At 41.4% G+C, this 19,805-nt stretch overlaps 1 protein-coding gene across 4 annotated transcripts in view; it reads right to left on the reverse strand.

The window, feature by feature from the left end:
- ZSWIM6 (zinc finger SWIM-type containing 6) overlaps positions 1-19,805 on the reverse strand; it is a 159,407-nt gene that overhangs the window by 35,281 nt on the left and 104,321 nt on the right. For all 4 annotated transcript variants that reach the window (XM_059725150.1, XM_059725151.1, XM_059725152.1 and 1 more), the window contains exons 5-8: positions 8,733-8,912; positions 6,853-7,029; positions 6,438-6,584; positions 497-643 (exon numbers count right to left, since the gene is read on the reverse strand). In XM_059725150.1, coding sequence (XP_059581133.1) covers positions 497-643; positions 6,438-6,584; positions 6,853-7,029; positions 8,733-8,912 — 651 coding nt within the window. The remainder of the gene's footprint in view (positions 1-496; positions 644-6,437; positions 6,585-6,852; positions 7,030-8,732; positions 8,913-19,805) is intronic.

Consider the following 19,805-nt stretch of genomic DNA (forward strand, 5'->3'; position numbering starts at 1 on the left):
AAGGGGAGGGAGGGTGCGAAGGCAGGAAAAATGAGCATACATGAATGAGAATGAAGTGCTGATCTTAAAGTTGGGTGTGCACAGCATTACAATGCAAATGCTGTCATAAACTTAGATTATATCAATTTTCTGAGATTACTCTATGGAATGGCATGACTTAAACAAGTTAATACAATCAATTTTAGGTTCTTCTAATAATTCCTCAGAACTAGGACTAATCTTTGTTCACACAAACTATAAAACCCACAGTTTCATTCAGAGATTTCAAGCATGAAAGATTTCCTTCAGACTTGAATAAATTTACTAGTAATGTTTAAAGTTGTTTTCAGTTAGTTAATTAAAAGCTGTATTTACTTCAAAGAAACACTCCTGCTCTCTCCCACGTTCTTAGGGAATGCTGGGCTCTAAACAAATTTCCTCTTGCAACCAACTTCCTATGAAAAGCTAGAAAGATGTTAAATTTCAAGACACATAAGATACCCCATAACAACTTTACCTGGGAAGTCTGAGAACCCATAGTAGCCTTCATCATCCACCCTGCATGCTTCCATAAGGCTACTGAAGAGGGTGCCAATAGGATCCAAAGGGTGCCCAACCCAACCTTCAAGGTTAGTTATTGAGGTTACTCCTTTGTGGAGAAGTTCTACAATCAGAAAAATCGGGGGGGGGAAGACAGAAGAGACAGACAAGTTTCAGCCATTAGTCATTAACACTAAATAAGTCACTGATTATATAGCACTGTCCAGCATTCATAGTGCTCACAGGAGTTACTGTTTAAAAATGGTGAAATACTTTTCATACTGCTTATTCACTGTGCCTCATGAATATAGAAGGAAATTAAAAGAATGAAGCAACTGGCCCACTGCCTATTTTCCAACCTAACACATGCTCCAGAAGGCAGTTCTGGGTCAAAAAGTCTCTGAAGTTGGAATTTTTGAAGACACTCACTTGAGACCTGACGTTCTCAAAAGGTGCATAAATGAAAAGTTACAGTAAAAAGATTTTTCTGTAAAATAGATAGCCAATTTAGCTGCCTCATTCAATAGAGCTGCAGTACCATTTTTATCTTTAAAAAAAATCTGATGCAGCAGAGAGAAGAAAGTGAAATTACTTTAAATTGTGTTCAATCTTCATAAAATATTAGCCTCACTTGCATCTAAATATTTATTGAAATAATAAGCACAGGATGATGGCTCCTTTAACAAAAATAATTAAGCACTTAAGTGCAGTATTTTACACAAGAAAAAAGTTGCCCTTTAAACTGAAAAATGAGAGTTTATCTGCCTTAAACTTCAGGGTACAAATTCCTTTAAGGCTACTTTATTTTATAGTTGTCGACTATCAATGAAATCAGAGCATGGAAAAAGTCACTGTTTAGAACACCAAATTGAACGAAGTATAGCCGGGGTAGCGGTTATACGGTTCCCAAATTCCTTTTACATTCCTTACAACAGTAGTTTCACTTTGACTGCAATTTGAAACGTATGTTTGTCCTAAAAATTCATGTACCAAGTAGAAAAGAGATTCTGTTCACAACGTTGTCTCAAGCTTCAAACTGCATAAATAAGATACCTGAATGTAATAATGTGCTTTTTTCTCTCCGGCCACTCCAGAAAAAAAACTGCAGGTGCAACTTCTCCTACCTCATTTGACAGGAGTGTGTGTGATCTTTCTGGCCGATTGTGCTTTATACTTATCACCAAGCCAGAGGATAGTAGAAAAACTACATAGCCATTCCTTAGTTAATGTGTGGAGCTATTCAAGAGCACAACTAAGGCACAGATATTAACATTTTCCAGTTGGAAGATGTTACCAGGAGGACTTTGTGAGAATCAAACAAATGTTTATTGTGACCAGTAATAACAAGAAAATAAAAAGGAAAAAATAAAACAATTTTGCCAAGAAGTGATAGATGTAAAGGAGTAGAGATTAAAACAAAATGTAGTCAAGACTTGCACAGTGCAAAATGAATCATGTTTTATACTCCTCTTGTCAACCCCCTTGTACAGCATTTCACCTTTTTGTCTGCCTATGTTCTTCACTTGTATCATCAAACAAAGGCTTTAATCCTCCAGCTGCATATAGATTTAATCATGTGAGAAATCCCACTGAACCTACTAGAACTGATGGCATGAAGAAGAGCCAAATATATGCATACACTTAGTTTGTAGAATTGGGGTCTAAAATATACTATCAAGAACTGAGTATTCAAGCACAATTTGAGGTACTTCAGAAATATTAAACAAAAGGACAGTTAAACAAGCAAGGCTAAAAAAGAACTGCTCAAATAAAAAAAAAAATTAAATTGCTTTTTTGACAAAATTGTGGACAACTTCTCAAAGGAACTGCCTCAACTTTCATTTGAAACTGCTAAACATACGTGTTGCAACTACAGAAATTGCTTAATTTCATTTTCTACATAAAGTATTAGATGTCTAGTTCTGCACTCTAACAACAGTTATGAGAATCAGCAGCATGGAGTGACCTACCAGCTCCTATAGACCACCACCAGGTCCCCCACACAACACCAGCAGTCCTTACTCATGCCTCCATCTTACATTAGAAAATTCCAAGTCCTGGGATTTTAAGTGAAGGTATGTTGCACTGTGTAATTCTGGTGAGATTCACCATCTCAAAATACTGAACAAACATTAATTAATTTAATTTTGTAACACCCATAGACGGTCAGCAAGTACATTTAGTCCTGCTGTACAAGACAAAAACTGGGAGAGAAAAGGCTAATTTTTCATCTAGGGCTGCCTGCAGACATTTTAAAAAAGCAGCAACAACAAAAAATGTGCTTTACTGGAAGCAGCAGTGTGTTGCTTCAACCTGGCTCCGCAACATCTGTATAGATCAGGCACTTCAGCAGGGCTTTTTGGCGCTTTTAGCTAAAGCTGATTGAGTCAGCTATCAGAAAAGTGCCGACACACCTCCACTAAACCACCTGTCTATAGTGACATTGCGTGAGCCTGGTCCAACTAATTGTGTTGCCTACTCTGAGCAAGTGTGGGAGTGCGCCGAGTTTAAAGCACCACAGTTTTTGTTTGTTTTGTTTTTTAAATGTCTGCAAGCAGCCTAGGGGTCTAACTTGTCTCCACTTATATAGCCAAACAAGGCCTGTAAAGATCGGCGTACACGCTTGAAAAAGGATTCAGGCACGTGAATGCACACAGTTACTCTCATTTGGAGAGAGACAGAATGAGAGAGCAAGAGCAAGCGTACATGCCACATGATACTTCCATTCCTGTTTGGGCCAGTTCAGGCCCCAGCCACCGCAACTCAAGCTTCTGAGGGCAAACCTCCACTCACAGAAAAGTAGGACAGGAACAGACTTGTGGGAGTCATCTAGTCCACCCTGCTGCCCAAAGCAAGATCATCTCTATCCAAACTATCCCAATACAAATCCTTGTCTAACATATTATTACACTACATGATCAACTGTTACATAACTACCAGCCATAGCATTCTGACCTGCCACAGGTCAAACAGGCAGACAATGGTGGGCAGCAGGGATCCCAGTTTTCTCTGTTTAAAAAATCACAAATTCTTCCATTATAAAAAAAATCAAGCAATCAATCAATCAAATCAAATCGCAAGTTCTGTAATAAAAAAAATAAAATAAAAATCAGCGATTAAAATGAAATGCCACTATATATACACACACAGGTATCAATTGAACACCGTGTTTTATTGATATATTCACAATTTTAAAGAAATTTGAAAGCCTACCAGCGCCTCAATCACTATAATAAAATAAACTCTAAGTACCTATACATTTTGGTATTTGATTTTGGGTTTTTTGTCATGGAAAAATCAAAGCTTCCCCAGCCCCCCTTGCTCACCAGGATGCAGGTCCAGGGCCCTCACTCCCAAGCCACAACCCCCCGGCCCTGCCAGTGCCTCACTTCCCACCCACAGACCTCCCACACCATGCAGCCTTATCGGAAGGGGCCCCCAACTGCCAGGGCTACGGGGCCAGGGACCCAGGTCTGCAGGCCCCCCCACCCGCCACCTGAAGCAGTACCCAAGCCCTAGCTGCCACTTATGGAAGATGGCAGCTGTGCGGCGGAGCAAAGCACGGAGTCTGGCTTCTCCACCCCTATGGGCAGCATGACAGCAGAGCCCATGGTGGGGAGGGGGCAGGTGCAGGGTGCCCATTGAAGGCTCAGGCTCCCTGCCCTGCTGCCCTCCCCACAGAGCCTCCGGGGCCCAGCGGGTGGGACCCAGCACTGCAGAACAGAACGGGACTGGGTGGGGAAGCTCACTGCTCCAGCTGGGAACTCTGTGCCGCCATGATGAGGTGCCCCCTGCCTGCCTAGCAGCAGCAAGGGGTGCAACTTTGTGCTGTCACCCCTGTGCTGCTTGGTAGACAAAGGGCTTTTCACCAGGGTGGTGTGGGGATTGCAACAGCAAGGAGCTTCCCCAGATGGGCCTGCTCTGTCCTGCCATGCCAGGTCCCACCCAATGGGCTGCAGAAGTCCCAAGGGGAAGCCCATGTCCACAGAAGGCAGCCCACTTCCACCCCAGCCCCGCATACAGATCTTGGGAACATATGCCCCCACTGCCCTCCTCTGGGAGTGTGTGCAATGGTGGGGAGCTGCCCCCCACCCCCCAGCAAGCTGCCTGCAGCTCCATCCCACTCCCTGCTGGGGCCCTGCAGTCATGCATCCCAGCCCTGGGCCTCAAGCCCCATGTACCAACCCAGTTGGGCAGCAACCCCAGTCCCAACCCTGCCAAACTCCCTCCTTCCTTATGGAGCCTTCAATCCCTACCTTGTCCCCAACCAGACTTGCCCACAGGAGCTGCTCTCCAGGCTGCCTGGCAGCCATGTGCATGGCACCCCCCTGCCTGACTGCCCTTCTCCTGCTCCCCCCAACCCCTCAAGGCTGGAACTCTACCAGCCTGCAGACAGCTCTTTGCAAAAGTGGAAACTCCATGCATTTCTCTATCAAAATTAAAAATCTGCATTTTTCTCAGCTGAACGGGGAAATCTATGCTTTTTTCCCCACTTCCCCATAAGAAACAGAAAATCCAGGTCCCTGGTGGTCAGTGTCTTGCTGCTAAGAGATCAAGAGATGTGCCCAAGAGATCCAAGGAAGAAGCCCATGTCACCTGCTACAGAGGAAGACAACCACTCCACTCCCTGCCCTATGGTCTACACAAGTCTGACCATGGGGTAAAAGTCCTTCCTGACCCCAAATATGGTTATCAGTCTGACTCTGAGGAGAACGGAGACAAAGCCCTACAGCCAGGAACCTTCAGGTTTTAGTCCCAGCAGAAGTACTGGCACACCCCAGTCAAAGTCCCCAGACTTGGCTACATTCAACAGCTATTGCTTCTGATAATAGTGATGGGGAAACCACCCCCCCAAAAGCATGTAGCAATGCAAAGGACAAATACTTCTTTTCCAGCCCCACATGATAACTGGCAAAGCCCAGGAGCATGGGAAATACTAAACACCCTCCATTCTGCTCCACAACCTAGGGACAGCAAGCATAACTCCAAATACCACACACTTTTACTGAACAGCAAGAAGAGACCTTTCTGGATCCCCTCTATAAATGTGATCCTAGCTCCTTTAATCTTATTTCATAACTGAGTCAGATTGTGGAGTTACTTGTTCTGCTGCTACTGACTATGGTCTTCTCCAATATCCACCTGCTTCCGTCTGCAGAGATGATCTCCCAGCAAGATGATTAAATTTTGGTCCCAAGGGACTGCCTGGGCGTACAAACATGACCCATAGGAGAATTCTTTAAAATACAGGAAATGTCCACTGGCAGGGAGGGCAGCAGAGTGAAACTCATAACAAACAATGGGTATAAAACTTCTTTCCACTAATGTCCAGAACCCTTCATTAGTGAAAAGCAGCTTCCTAACCACTTTTTGGCTTTTCAAAATGTGGAGTTTGATGAATTTGTGGAATGTGGTTACCTTGAACAGCAATCTTGGAGTCCATCTCCAAAATACACTGCTTAGTCTGAATATTACTTGAAGGAAAAAAGGAAACACAACCCCCACCGTCTCTTCTAAAAGGCCCCCAAACTATACATAATGTTTTATTTTTCAATATTTATGATGTGGTAACATCCAAACTCACTGACCAGGCTCACATGTTCTCTTAAGGAATGCTAGATTCTGAAACAAGCGTTTCCTCTTAAATTGTGGTAGGTGTATTACAGACAGGTCCTTGCCCCAAAGAACTTATAAAACTTGCAAGACAAAAAGAAAACAAAAACCACAACCAAATAAAAACACTCCTTTGACATCTTAAGAAGCATGTTTTCCAGTGCCCAACTACTGACTCATTGTCAATGAAGAGTTATTAAAGGTCACCGTCACTGCGTTAAGCACAGTTTCCTCATGCAAAGTTCAATTCCAGTTTTATGGTCACCTTGTGATGACTTGTGCCCTTCCGTCTTCCCTACAATTACCTTTCTTCTGAGCCCGGAACATTTCCAGCTGTTTCTGCTGCTGTCTTCTTAGCGTATTAACAATAGCTATGGCTAGCCTCAGTGCTTCTCTTGGGTATCCATGAGACCGTAATGCATCCACCCTTGCACAGGCTGTAGGAACATGTTCTAAAATGGAGAAAATAATTGAGAAAAAAAGTGCATCCGTGTTTGTAATGGCCTCTGTTTTACTAGGTTACTTAAAACAAGAAAAAAAAATCCCTTTGAATCTATGCAAAAGGACTTAAAAGACTATTTCTGAACCAGCATTTGAAGGGAGGCTCTGTTCTTTTTGCCAGACCTTTCATTCATCTCCCAACCATCCCCCCAAAATAATGCCATAGAAACTGAACAAAGCAGCGAGTCATGGAAATGTCTTTCCGGTTTAGCCACTTACCATGCCAGAGGGGCCACCCGTGAGAGTCAAAGAGCGAGTTTTCAGTGTCGTCATGGTAACAGTAGTTGGTGTATAGGTCACTGCTGATAATGTGCTGTAAGTGGCTGTCCTGCCAGTGGAGATCGCATGCCTCAATGGCTCGAGTGAACACCGTCCGATGAGGCCTGGTCGATGAATCTGGCATTTTTGTAAGTTCAGAAAACTGTATCAGTTTTTATTCATCACCCATATGTGAATAAATCATTCACAATATTCCTCTACTTACTGTAGGTCTATTCAGCAGTCCCCAACTCTGGGTACCCTGTCCTATGCCCTGTACAAGTAGCAGACGGCAGGTGATGTTATTTGTACTGAATACTAGGTGAATCAGAAGAACTGTGTTATAGTTGTTCACCTTACTTTCGTTAAAAGGAGTTTACAACCATTAAAACCAAAGGGAACTGCTAGAACAGAAGAAAATCTGATGAAGTATACTAACACACTATCAGGCACTCAGCACAACACCAGCCAAAACCCCCTGCTTCCTTTCCTTCTCAAGTCCCAGGAAGTTCATAAGCTAGGTTCATAAGGTCCTTCATGTCAACCAAGTAAGTGGCTGAGTACAGAATGGGGTTGAATGGGTGCTACTTTTTTGTTTTAGTTTTAAGAAGTGACACTAGGGCTTTGCATAATAGAAAATACTTGCAGCATTTGTCATAGAAATGAAGTCTTAACATTGTATATAAACAAATTGAAACACAATATCCAGAAAAAAAAGAAACAAAAGTACTGACTTAATATTTACTGAACAGCTCCATGTAGCAATAGAGCTCTGTTGACACAATGTTGTCTATGCACAGAAATGTCGTGTCAGAGCTGATATTATCATGTCACACTGGGCTGGGGATCCAGCAAGAAAACATCTTTTAGGGAATTATATTCTGAATGCCTCTCCCTAGCTATTGGTGGCATTTAAAAAGCTAATGCAGAAGTCAGTGAATTTGAACAATTCCCCTCATCAACAACCATCCTAGAACCAAACCGACTCAAGGGGGAATCTTGCCAGCCATTTTGTTTTCTGTAAACATATTTAAGTTTCAGTGTGAAATATAATATCAGTTTCACTTCATATAAAATACTGTAGCCATTATACTTATTATCACTCCATATTTCTGTAGGACATATTTATAGTTACATGTGAAACAGACCTTCTACGCCTTACATGGAAGACATTTTCCTTTGGTCATTGGCACACTAGCAACTCTTGCCATCAGAGGGCTGGACAGGACTCTAGTACTGGACGATTCTTGTTGATAAATCAGAGATTTATCCAAAGCAACAAGATACTCCTGTCTCCTAAACAACAGCATACAGACTTCAGCACTCTCCACCCCCAGGAACAGAGCCTGTAATCTCACGTGGTGGCGCAGTGTGTTAACCACAGGGCTGATCCCACAAATAGCTACTTTATTTTAACAGGACCAGTTTCATTCAGCTGCAAAAGTCTCTTTAAATAGCTTGTGAAAGCTCCATAACTGCAGAAAACCACATTGGAGGGGATATCAAATTACAGGTCAAGCAAAGAAAAACAGAAAAGGATTTTTACATGATATACTCTGAGTACAGGTCATGAACTTAAACATAGATGACATTAAGACTTATATTTTCATAAAAGAAATGTCTTTTGTGTTTACACATGTACTAAATGAGCAGTAAGTTTTAAAACATACATATATCTACTTGCAAAACTGGCCCAGGCACAAATCTATTCACACCCTCTCTCTGCCATGGTACGTGTCAATCCCTAATAAGAAAAAAGTTCCTTGTTGCTGTGAAAACAGAAACTTGCAGTGTCAGAGATATAGTAACATGTTACAATCAGTCTATATATTTATGCTCACCTTGGTTAGCATTTGCACCCTGAGGCAAAGCATTGGTTAAGTTGGGCAGCTCATTTCCATGGTTTCCATCTTCCCAGGGACAAACATCCACACTGTTCCATTTTTTCAGCTGCTTTAGCCAACTGGCCTTCTGCTCCAACTTGCAGTGGGGATTTAAGACTATACACATCCACAGAGCACCTGATTTAAGAAAAAAATCCTAAATTATCCTTCCTATTAAAAGACCAACAGCTACTTACCAATTACAAACCTACAGAATTTTACAAGACAGTATTTCTATATTGTAGTGTCCCTCTAACTTCTTAAAGCTACTTTGTAGCTACTATTCCCACTAGTCTAGTACTAGTTGACCATGAATTCCCAACTCAACATCTTGGGGTTTATGTGGCCTTTTCAACTACTGCAACCCCTGTCCAACATACAGAGAAAATAAAGATGTGTGGGACTTCTCATGAAATGCAAAATTTATAATCTGTGGCTTGCCAGTAAGGAATACCAACTTAAACTGAAAAAAAAAAAAAAAAAAATCACACATTACCTATTACCCATTAAACTACCCCTATTTGTGTGCTAATTCCTATACTGGAAGTAAATATGTCACTTTGTGAAAGAATTATGAACACAAGTCTATTTATTTTCCAGTTTCACATTACAGTAAAACTACTTAGAAAGGAATTAATATAAAAATATAAATACATTGAGTGTATGCATTACCACACTTGTAGGAACTAGCAGAATTGTCTCTTACAGTCCTTTTCAATCACATCTGGATTTTAGAGATCATAGTCCGATTTTTCTGCAGTCCTTAGCAGAAATAGCTTTTTAGTGCAATTATTTCAGTAATTAGTCTAAACTGAGAAGTTTGTTTTACATTCTCTCTGTATACAATTCAAACAGAAACTAATTTGTGCTGACATTTCACACATACCATCCGTTTGGAACCTGCCTCCCTAACACTGCATAACAGGGCAACCTCATCAGGGTTTGTGGCAATAATTTTCAAATGGAAAGATTTTCCTTTAAATCATCTGTCTCTTCACTGGCATGAACTTTGACAGCAGCATGAAGATGACTGGAAGTGCTATTTAGCCACAGTTCATTTGTTCATTAAGAATGAGCTTTACACACTACAAGAGATTTGCAGAATCTGCTTAAACTGTTCAATCTGCTAAAAATTACATGACAGATTTTCCAGGGGAAACAGACTGAAAGAATAAGAAAATAAGGCTGGCTCATACAGAATAGCAAAACTCTCACCTCCAAATATTAGTTTGTCAATTAAGAATGACAAATAGAAACCAGTACCATAAGCTCTAGGCATCTGCATGGGAGCAAATTGTTGAGTGACAGTCCATGAGCTTGTGGAAACAGAGGCCTTGGTCCTGCCAGGTTAAACGTATGCAGCTGGGCAAGGAAATATAGCAAAAGAAATCTACAAACCACCACAAAAAAGATAAGGTACAAGTGAAGGACAGAAGGGACAGACAATAGAATATTGTAACCAATTATGTGACTGGTTAAATAAACTGCAATTTTTGTTTTAAAAAGATGAAATCTGCAATTACAAGAGCATACATCAGAGCTTTTTTCTACACTCCTTTTTCAATCAACTTTTATGTTGTCCTGGAGGCCCCCTCTACATGTTACAGGTATCACACAATTAACTGGTTAATTGTACAATTGCCTTGATACCAGCTACACATGCGAAGGAATTATAATGCCATAAAAGCTCCAACCAACTATAATGTTAGACCTAAAAAATGTGTACCAACTTAATAGGTGTCAGTGGACACCATGCCTAGCTGGAGCTGGGAGTCCCACAACTAAAGGACTTTTCAGCCCCAGAAGACTCTGGGTCCTAGCAGCAACCCACAGCTGCCAGGAACTAGAAGCCTACAGCTGCTCACAGCAGTCCACCTCCCCATGCTGGCACCTAGCTGCAATCTCCCAGCTCCAAGGGTGCATGGAGAGCTCCATGTACCCTTAGGACTGAAAGATAACAGCTTCCATGGCCTCCCAGCCCCAGGGACTTCACATACCCATGAGGTTGGAAGGCTATGGCTACTGCGATCTCCCAGCCCCTAGGGGCACCACGTACCCCTGAGGCTGGGAGATCATGGCAGCTTTATCTCCCAAGCCACAGGGGTGTGCAGGCCACCCACACAGCTGAAAGCCCCCACACACAGGAGCTTGCTTCTTGATGGGACAGAGGGAGCCCAGAATCTGGCTCCCCCTGCACCAGCAATAAGGCACAATGGAATCTGTAATCCCAGAATCATACCTTGTGACATGCACATGTGGCATGGCAGGAGGTATGATTGTCTGGATTGTGCATTAGATCTTATGGCACCTTTACCTGCACATGTAGAGGGGCCTGTAGACACACACTGCACTAAACTAACAAATCTGAGCTGTCTAAATGGAATATAATTGAAAAATATCTCACTGGTTTGTTCCATTAACCATCAGGACACCCACCAGTTTATATGGTGAACTCGATTGCAGCATTAGTCCTTACAAGACAAAAAACCAGAAAAGGAATAGTTAACTTAAGCTGCTACTTGTGGACATGGAAGAAGCAATGCAAACTTCTGTATTAAAAAGAACTGATACAATGTAACACTTTGTAAGTCATTCCCAATACCTCCAGTGTAGGAGCTAACTGAATTGAGGTAAAATACAACACTTTCACTGTATTTAATCACTTCTTAAACTTATTCGGGGGTGGGGGGGAAAATCACATGCTACAGAATGTCTGCAACTGATTCTGTGGCACAGGGAACAAAACGATCAACACCAGTCAATGAAAGGTAGGGGAACTGTAAAAAAAAGTTAAGATCTGCCATATATATTTAACTGGGGGTAGAGGAGGCGAATAACATGCATCAAAATACTTTAAAACCACTGCATTAATTTTAGGACAGCAACTGTGGTGAGAGTTTAATTATTACATCAGTAACAGCCTATTTTATGTAAATTAAACAAAGACAATGTACTATTTAATATATTAAGCCCTCTACATAGAGATGCACGTCGGGCCAGAAACTTATTATATCATTTAATAACAATCTCACCTACATAACACCTCCATAGATGCCAGTTAAAACATCAACAGAGCCAAGTTGCACACGACTCCCACTGACTTCAGTACATATTCTCTGTAGGTATGAACAAACATTTTAGCTGCTTTAAAGGGGAGGGGGAGCTGCTGTTCAGGACTGCAGGCAGATTTTATGCTGCAACTGTTACATCTGCCCGATCCTTTTACAATACAAGACAGCTAGTTTTGGCCCTAGCTGAAGCAGGGTTTAAGTTGGAAAGGTTTTGCTACATTACTGTCATTACAGGGTTGTGCATATGTAACAGTTGCAGCCTTCAAGCTTGTACTGGTATCTTTTCTAGTGATAGAACACTCCATGTATAAACTGCAGGATATGGACCTTGACACTGCTTACAAAGCTAACCAATTACCTTCGGTAAAATGAGCAGAAGCTCTCCACATGGAGAGCTAAGCAGATAGTCTAAGGCTCACGCCTCACTATGCAGCACAAGACGGACCTTCTTTACGCGCGCTGCAGTGTATTTGGGGGTATCTATCTTTTTAGTTTCTCTGGGGCATCTGCCATCCTGGTCATTCAAATCCATTAGTTCCTGTCCTCTTAACTGCCCATTACTGCAGGATTATGGAGGAGAGATATGCTTAGTCTTGCCCATAATTCACCTAATTGCCAGCTTGAAGGAAAAATATTTTCAAGACTCCCGTTTCACAGGAGCAGCACAACCTTATATTGTGGCTGAGTAGTAGCTGCTAAGATCGTATACAAAAAGCAAATCCTAGGGCTTATTAAACAAGTTCTCAGAAGCTCTTAAGAACCTTCTTCCTAATCACTCCTCTCCCTTGTTTTGGCCTTCAGTTCCACTCAACTGTAGAATCAATGCCATCTGGTCAAATGGGTGGAGAACAGAAGACACCATTGATCAAGTCTTTCCTGACTACATCCTTCCTCTTCTCTTCAGTCTTCATCTCCAATCCTCTCTCCACTTCCTTTTTCACTATCAAGATTACGAAGTAAGCATCCCAGTCTCACCTCCTTGGTTTTCTTAACAGCACATCACGCACACTCACTTAATAATACAAGTTCAGTCCTTCTCCCTCAGTGAAACACCAAATAATCACCTTAACATTCCCACCTCAGCATCCTTAAGTGCCATTTTCTGCTTCTCTTCTCAATCCAGTTTCCTCTCCATATAGTAACACCTCCCTCAACATGGTAAGTTTAAGTGTTTATCTTCAGCTTCTCTGATTACTTTATTACATAAAATATCTGAAAATTTTTTTTTCATTTCATTTTAACTCCTTTGTTTCAGCTTCATAGTCACTTCCATCATTTAAAGTAGATCCCATATCTGGTTTATGGTATAAGTTACTTTCCTATTCTTCAATAGTCCATCTTCCCACCTACTTTAACAATTCACAATTACTTTGTTTTTTCTGGTACTTTTTAGGTAGGGTGACTGTATGTCCTGGTGTGCCAGGACAGTCCCAGATTTCATAAGTTGGTCCCAGCCAGTTGATGAAAACAAAGAAAAATTCTAGAACTGGCCACCTAACACGATCCCTTCTCTCTTTACAGTACATGCATGTGTGGCAGCAGAGCCAGCCTGAAGAAAGTGACACCCTGGGCGAACCTGTATTTGTGTCATTCTTTCCTCCCCTTCCCTACTGCCCCCTCAAGTCAGCAGTGCTGCTGCAGGCAGAGGCAGGTGGGCAGGGTGCTGCCCAGAGTGGAGTAAACTGGGCACCACTCTAGTCTACCCACCTGCATGATGCACTATGCCACTCTGCTTCACTTGAAACAAGTGTCCCAGATTTCCTTAAAAATATGGTCACCACATTTTTAGGACACTTTTCTAAATATTTCTGCCAATCAATCCATTTTTTTTTTCTGCAATCCCTCTACTGTCTTTGCCATTAAAATATCATCTCCAAACAAGAGCTCCCGAAGTAAGCCTTAAGGGCTAAGCACATGACAGTCAAAAAGCCCAAGACTCAATCGATTCAGTCTTCGCAGGTTAATCTAAGCTGCATAAAATGAATCAAACTAGTAAACAGACATTCACCTTTGATTCCAGAAATGCAGCCACATGCCCGCGGTGGCTCAAGCCATAAGCAGGGGGCTGGCACTAGAGCACACCTCCCTGCTAGACTGGAGCAGGCAGGCTGGGCCAAGGCTAGCCCACCCACATCCCCCTCCCCCCTTGCGGGGATGTGCAAAGCATCCTAGGATGCTGGGGGATGAGTTAAGCTGAATCTGGAGGGGATCTGGGACAGAAGTTCAATAAATCAATTTAACCTAAATTAGTTAAATCTGATACTACATCCATCCAGTTTATCTTAAGCCAGTTTCAGCCATTTTGAAAAACTATGTGCACCGAACTTCTGTTGCGTTACAGATTTGAACCTGTTTCTGATCACTTACACTGGTTTGTGTGTAATTTCTATCCCTAGCCCAGATGCCTAGAGACGAATCCAGTTGTATATTTCACCTATAAAAACTAACCATCCCAAAGATTAAAAATGAAGACAACCAAACCACTTTGTTAGAATACTAGTGATAGAAATGGGTACAAATGGAACACTGAGTGCAGCTGCCATACCCTTGTCCTTCCCCACCAAAACTCATGAAGCATTGTGATTCAGACTAGCACTTCAAGGGATTGAGTGCCCCCTCTCCCTCTCTAATGTAAGTCCAGACAGATATCCCAAATCTAAACACTGCTATGCTGAAGTAAGGTTTGGATTCAGATGCAACTATGATCTTGATCTACCTTTTTCCCCAAATGAAAATCCTCACAGTGCAAAGACAAAACATCAGTAACCAATATGCAAATTTCATTTTTCCCTGAAGATAACTGGAAGATAAGTCATGCTGTGACTGCAATTTGATATTAATTTCACTAGGGAATGAATATTAAAACTGTCACATCCTAGTGAGAAATTGTCTATTCCGGTTTCACAATAATCCTCTTGACCTGAATAAAGTCTGCTTTGCCATCTCAAACCTTTGATTCAAAACAGCATTTCTTTAGACATATACAGTTGCCATTCATTTTCAGTATAGCTTGTCCCACAAAAAAATGTTTTGTTACTATTTTCCATGGTATGTGGTCTCCTTATACATATAACACACATATTATTAGTATATTACTAATATAGTAATATTAATAGTAATAATTCTCTTATTGGATACCCTCCACACTTCAAAACTAAGGTGGTATGGAGGGATAGTATTGTCTTTATACTGAATCAGGATTTGTCCAAGGGAACAGAGAACAGCATTATTAAAGTGCTCAGTAACTACACCAGTCCGTATAACAATACATACTCTCAGCACATGCATTCACAAAGAACAAGGAGTGTATGTAAACTCTCTTTAGAGATTAAGCATTATTTTGTTTCCATACATCTCACTACATTTCACTTCTATCCCAACAAAATGAAGAAGCTCCATCCAGTATCACTGCAGGCTAAGAAACGAGGAGTGAATGAAGATTCAGCCTATAATTCAGGACTGACTAGTAGTTGCAAAACACTTACTTTGTCTAAAAATATTATGATGCTTTGTTAGTGCTGCTCTATAGCTAAATTGATGTCAGCATTTCAATTTGCATATAAACACTTTCATAAGTTTGCTCTGGGCTGAGATTTGTTATAAGGTCTTCGTTTTGTGGTATTTTGTATTAAAAGTTAATTTGCTCGTTAGCCAAATTATAACATACTAAAATACATACAAACTGCTGTTGTCTTAACTCTGAATACTTTTCCCCCCTCATATTGGCATGACTCAAACTGTCATTTAAAAGCCAAATTTCATAAGCTGACAAATCAGTTAAGTCACCACAAAATAGTCACATTTAGTACTTTCATTGTTAACCAAAGAAAATTGATCCAAGTGATTAAAATTTGTCCCCATGTGCAATACGTGTCAGTTTTAGTATACAAAAATTATGGATTTACACGTCACTACAGTTCACTTGATCCTGTGCAATTTCTGTTGCAGAAGTACTGCTTTTTGAGAACTATGGTTACTTAGTGTGGATACAAGATGACTACAGGGGGATTTGATAAATCTTCAAATACCTGAAGGGAGATTACAGAGAGGATGAAGGCTTTTCTCTGTGACCATAAGGGAACAAGAGCCTCAAGCTTCAGCAGCAGAAATTTAGGTGGGAGATTAGGAGGAACTTTCTGACCGTGTGGGTGATCACATATTGGATGGTATCTCCATCCTTGGAAGTTTTCAAGAGCAGGTTAGATGAACACTTAGCTGGGATGGTTTAGTCAGGGATGATCTTGCCTTGAGCAGGGGACTGGATTAATTAAGCTCATCAGGTTCCTTCCAGCTCTACTTGCTTATCATCCCATTTAGCTGCAAATAGTTAAATGCCACTTGGACAAATACTAGAAAACTGAACTCAACACCCTTTTAAAATAAAGATACTATGTAATGTCAACAAGTAGACCCTAAAGACAGAAAAATGTTTAGAGACTTTTTTTTTTGTTAGTAAAAATCACATGATGACTTAATACATACTTGCACTGCAGCAACTATGAAGTTAGCAAAAGAAGTAGTGTTTACTACTCCCCATTCTCACAGATAAGCGTCTCAGCCATGGGTAAAACTCTCACATACAATAAGTGGTCTCCATTAGAACAAAACATAATCAGAAGCCCCACTGGAGAATGATCCAATTAAACAGTTGTTTTTTATGGAATAGCAAAGACAGGGAAAGCACTTCAGTGCTATGCTCTCCATCATAAGAACCCCAAGGAAAAGTACTTTCTGTATTCAGTCAGATGCAAGTTGCAATTTTATTGATAAAACACAAATTCCTTAATGTACTCTGAGTTTTCTACACAGCCTTCTGAAAGAACCTTCAATGGGTGCTGTGTTTCTTGGAGAACAGAATGTTTCATTTTGCTCTAATTCATTCTATTACTGAATTAAACTTTGATGTATTGGTCGTGACAAGTGCTTCATGCTGATTGTATTGTGTATGATAGTATAATCACTCCCCATGCATTTCACACTATCTGGATGATTAATGCAATAGATTACCTGCAGCACTGATGGCAAGAGGGAATCGTTGCCCTTCTGCACAGTAAACTCTGTATGTGTGTTAGGGGAGTGCCAGTGTAAGTAAAAGGACAAAACAGATCTCAAGTTTCTGAAACTTCCTTCTTTCTCTCCTAAGATATGCTTACTGTCTAGAACTGGCACTGTGCAATGTCAATGGAACAAACAAATTAGTGCAGGGAAACTGGAAACAGCATTTCAGGGTTCTCTGCTCAACTCTGTTGCGGTCTTACAGATTTTGCACAAGTCAGTTAACTATGCAACTAAAGGGTGGGTTTAACGTTGACTTCTGTTGTGGGCTTCTAGAGTTCTTAAATATTAAATACATTAAAAACAGGAGCTAAAATGGCACTGTTGTGATGGGTCACAATCATCTCCCTGTCCTTTGTACAAAAAATATACCTGCTTTAGGGCCTGATTTTGTAAAGTCTCCTGACCATGTGGAACCCACTGAATTTAAAAGCAATAGGCTTTGCAGAGTTGGGTTGCATGTGAAAAGTGATTTCTGATAAAAGCCAGTTATTAAATTTTCCTAGTATTCACATCCCCTTTTATTACTTTATTCAGAAACATCTAATATTAACTTAAAGCACTGCTAATACTAGTGCAAATAAATGTGTTTAAATTTGTCTAAATTTGTCAGAATGTTCACGTGTATCTTTAGTTATTCCCATAGTAAAAAATTAAATTGTTACTAATGCTCACAGATAAAGTTGTGAACAGAAAAAAAAAACAAACAAACAAGATTCTTGTTCACAAACCATAAGCTAGAAGTTTGGAAGTAATATTTTTTCATCTACAAATATCTATAACAATGATATCCTGTTTGCAGATAATTTCCAAAATGAGAAAAAAACTTGGTCATTATCTATTTACCATGAATAAATAATCAAGATTTGTTTGACATGCTCACAGACATATTAAGCAACTGCTTGGGCAGTGGTTCTGAATCTCGAGGCACCCTTCACTGGTTTTAAGATACCCTTCATTAGGCTTGAGGCACCCTCCATAACTTTTGTGAACTAAGTGGCACACAATTTCAAAAATTAATTTATATATTACAGTGCTTACCTCCTCACACAGGGGCAGAGCAGTCGGGATGGGGAACTGACCAGGCGGGGGCAAGCCTGAGTTTATCTGCTTATCTCTTCACACTCCATGACACCTTTCAAAAGGTCTGGCAACACCCTGGCTGGTAATCAGTGGTCTACAGCAGTGGTTCTCAACCTTTTCCTACCAGGACCCATCTGCAAAGATCCATGGCCTGTCCCAACCCACACCCCCCCTGGCCCTGCTGGTGTCCAACCCCCAGGGCCATGCTGGTATCCCTCACTCCCGACCTGCAGCCTGCCAGCCCTGCCGGAAGGGCCCCCAGCTGCCCCCATCCCACTCAGGCTGGGTAGTGGCTTCAGGAGCTTTGGCTCATGGGGGCAGCAGCAGAACAAGTCCAGCCTTGGCATGGACTGGAGGGAGGAGGTGGAGAGGCTTGTGGCACCCCCCTGCCCTGGGCTGGTCCTGCCACATCACACCAGACAGCCTGGTCATAGCCTTTCCCGCCCCCGCACCTCCCCCAAGCAGCATCCACCAGCCGGCCCACCCCTGCGAACACAGTCACCAGCCCTCGTGCTGCCAACCCAGCCATGCAGCTCTCCCCTGCCCCTTCCCCGCTGGAAGGGGCAGGCACCTTCCTGCCTCCCCTCTGCCCTGCCACAGCTCACGACCCTTTGAAATATTCTTGCGACCCACTTCATTGGAAGGAATAGAATACAGAAGTACAAATGCTGTAATAAAGGGAAGAAACAGTATTGACTACTCAGAGGTGGTTTGGGGAACCAGGGAAATTTGAGAAGTCTGTCCCAAAGAAACCAAGTCTTCCTACAGACTGAATGCAAGGAAAACTTTAATAAAGATCTTAAAAAAAGGAATATTGCCAATAAATAAAGGATAATCCAACACAAACGTGCAAAACAAAAATATTTACTTATGCAGTAAAACACTCCATACTTTGTTTTTGCCAAGGACTCTTAAAACCTAAAATTACTGCATTAATCTGAAGGATCACTGAAGTGTCCAGCCTGTTAGGAACAACCTTACCCAAGTTGCAGGGATAGTTCTGAAGAAGCTTCTTCATAACCCTGTACATCTGGAGATGGGAACCTTAGCATGAACAAGAGTTCAGTGCTAGAGGAATCCAGTGATCACTTTAGTGAACCAAAGGATAGCTCTTGGGGAACAAATAAATGCTTCGCTAACATAATCACTAGGATGAATAAAGGCAGAGGACAACACACACTAACCATGCCACAACCAACATTAAATTTATATGACAAAGTACACCGCCACAAAGGTCAAAAGGGACCACTGTGATCATTTAGCCTGACTTCCTGCATAACAGACATCCCAGAATTAACTCCTGCTTTGAATCCAATGGCTGTGGCTGAGCTTATGCATGTTTTTAGGGAGACAAAAGGAGAAGAAAAGCAGATCTTGATTTTAAAGGTTGCTAATGACTGTGAATGATCACAACCTCTGGTAAACAGCTGCCCCAGGTAACTACCCCCACTTTAAAATTTGCACCTTTTTTCTAGTCTAAGTTTGTCTAGTTTCCACTTTCAGCCACTGACTCTTGTTATTCTTTAGCTTGCTAGACTGAAGAGTCCTCTATCAAATCCTGTTACTGTGCAGGTACTTCTAGACTGATTAAGTCACCCCTTAATCTTCTCTTTGAATATTTGAATCTCACTATATGATTCCAATTCTCAATCGATCGTTCTTGTGGTTCTTCTCCAGAAGCTCTCTCTTGTATCTCATTACCTTTCTTGAATTGTTAGCACAAAAGCTAGACACAAGGTTTCTCTATCATTGGCTAGGACTGCAGCATCTACGCTACCCAATCAACAAGAGAGAAACTAAAACAAAAAAAGAAAAAAGAAAT

Source organism: Alligator mississippiensis, chromosome 3 (genome assembly GCF_030867095.1).
Source record: "Alligator mississippiensis isolate rAllMis1 chromosome 3, rAllMis1, whole genome shotgun sequence".
NCBI classification, from domain to species: domain Eukaryota; kingdom Metazoa; phylum Chordata; order Crocodylia; family Alligatoridae; genus Alligator; species Alligator mississippiensis.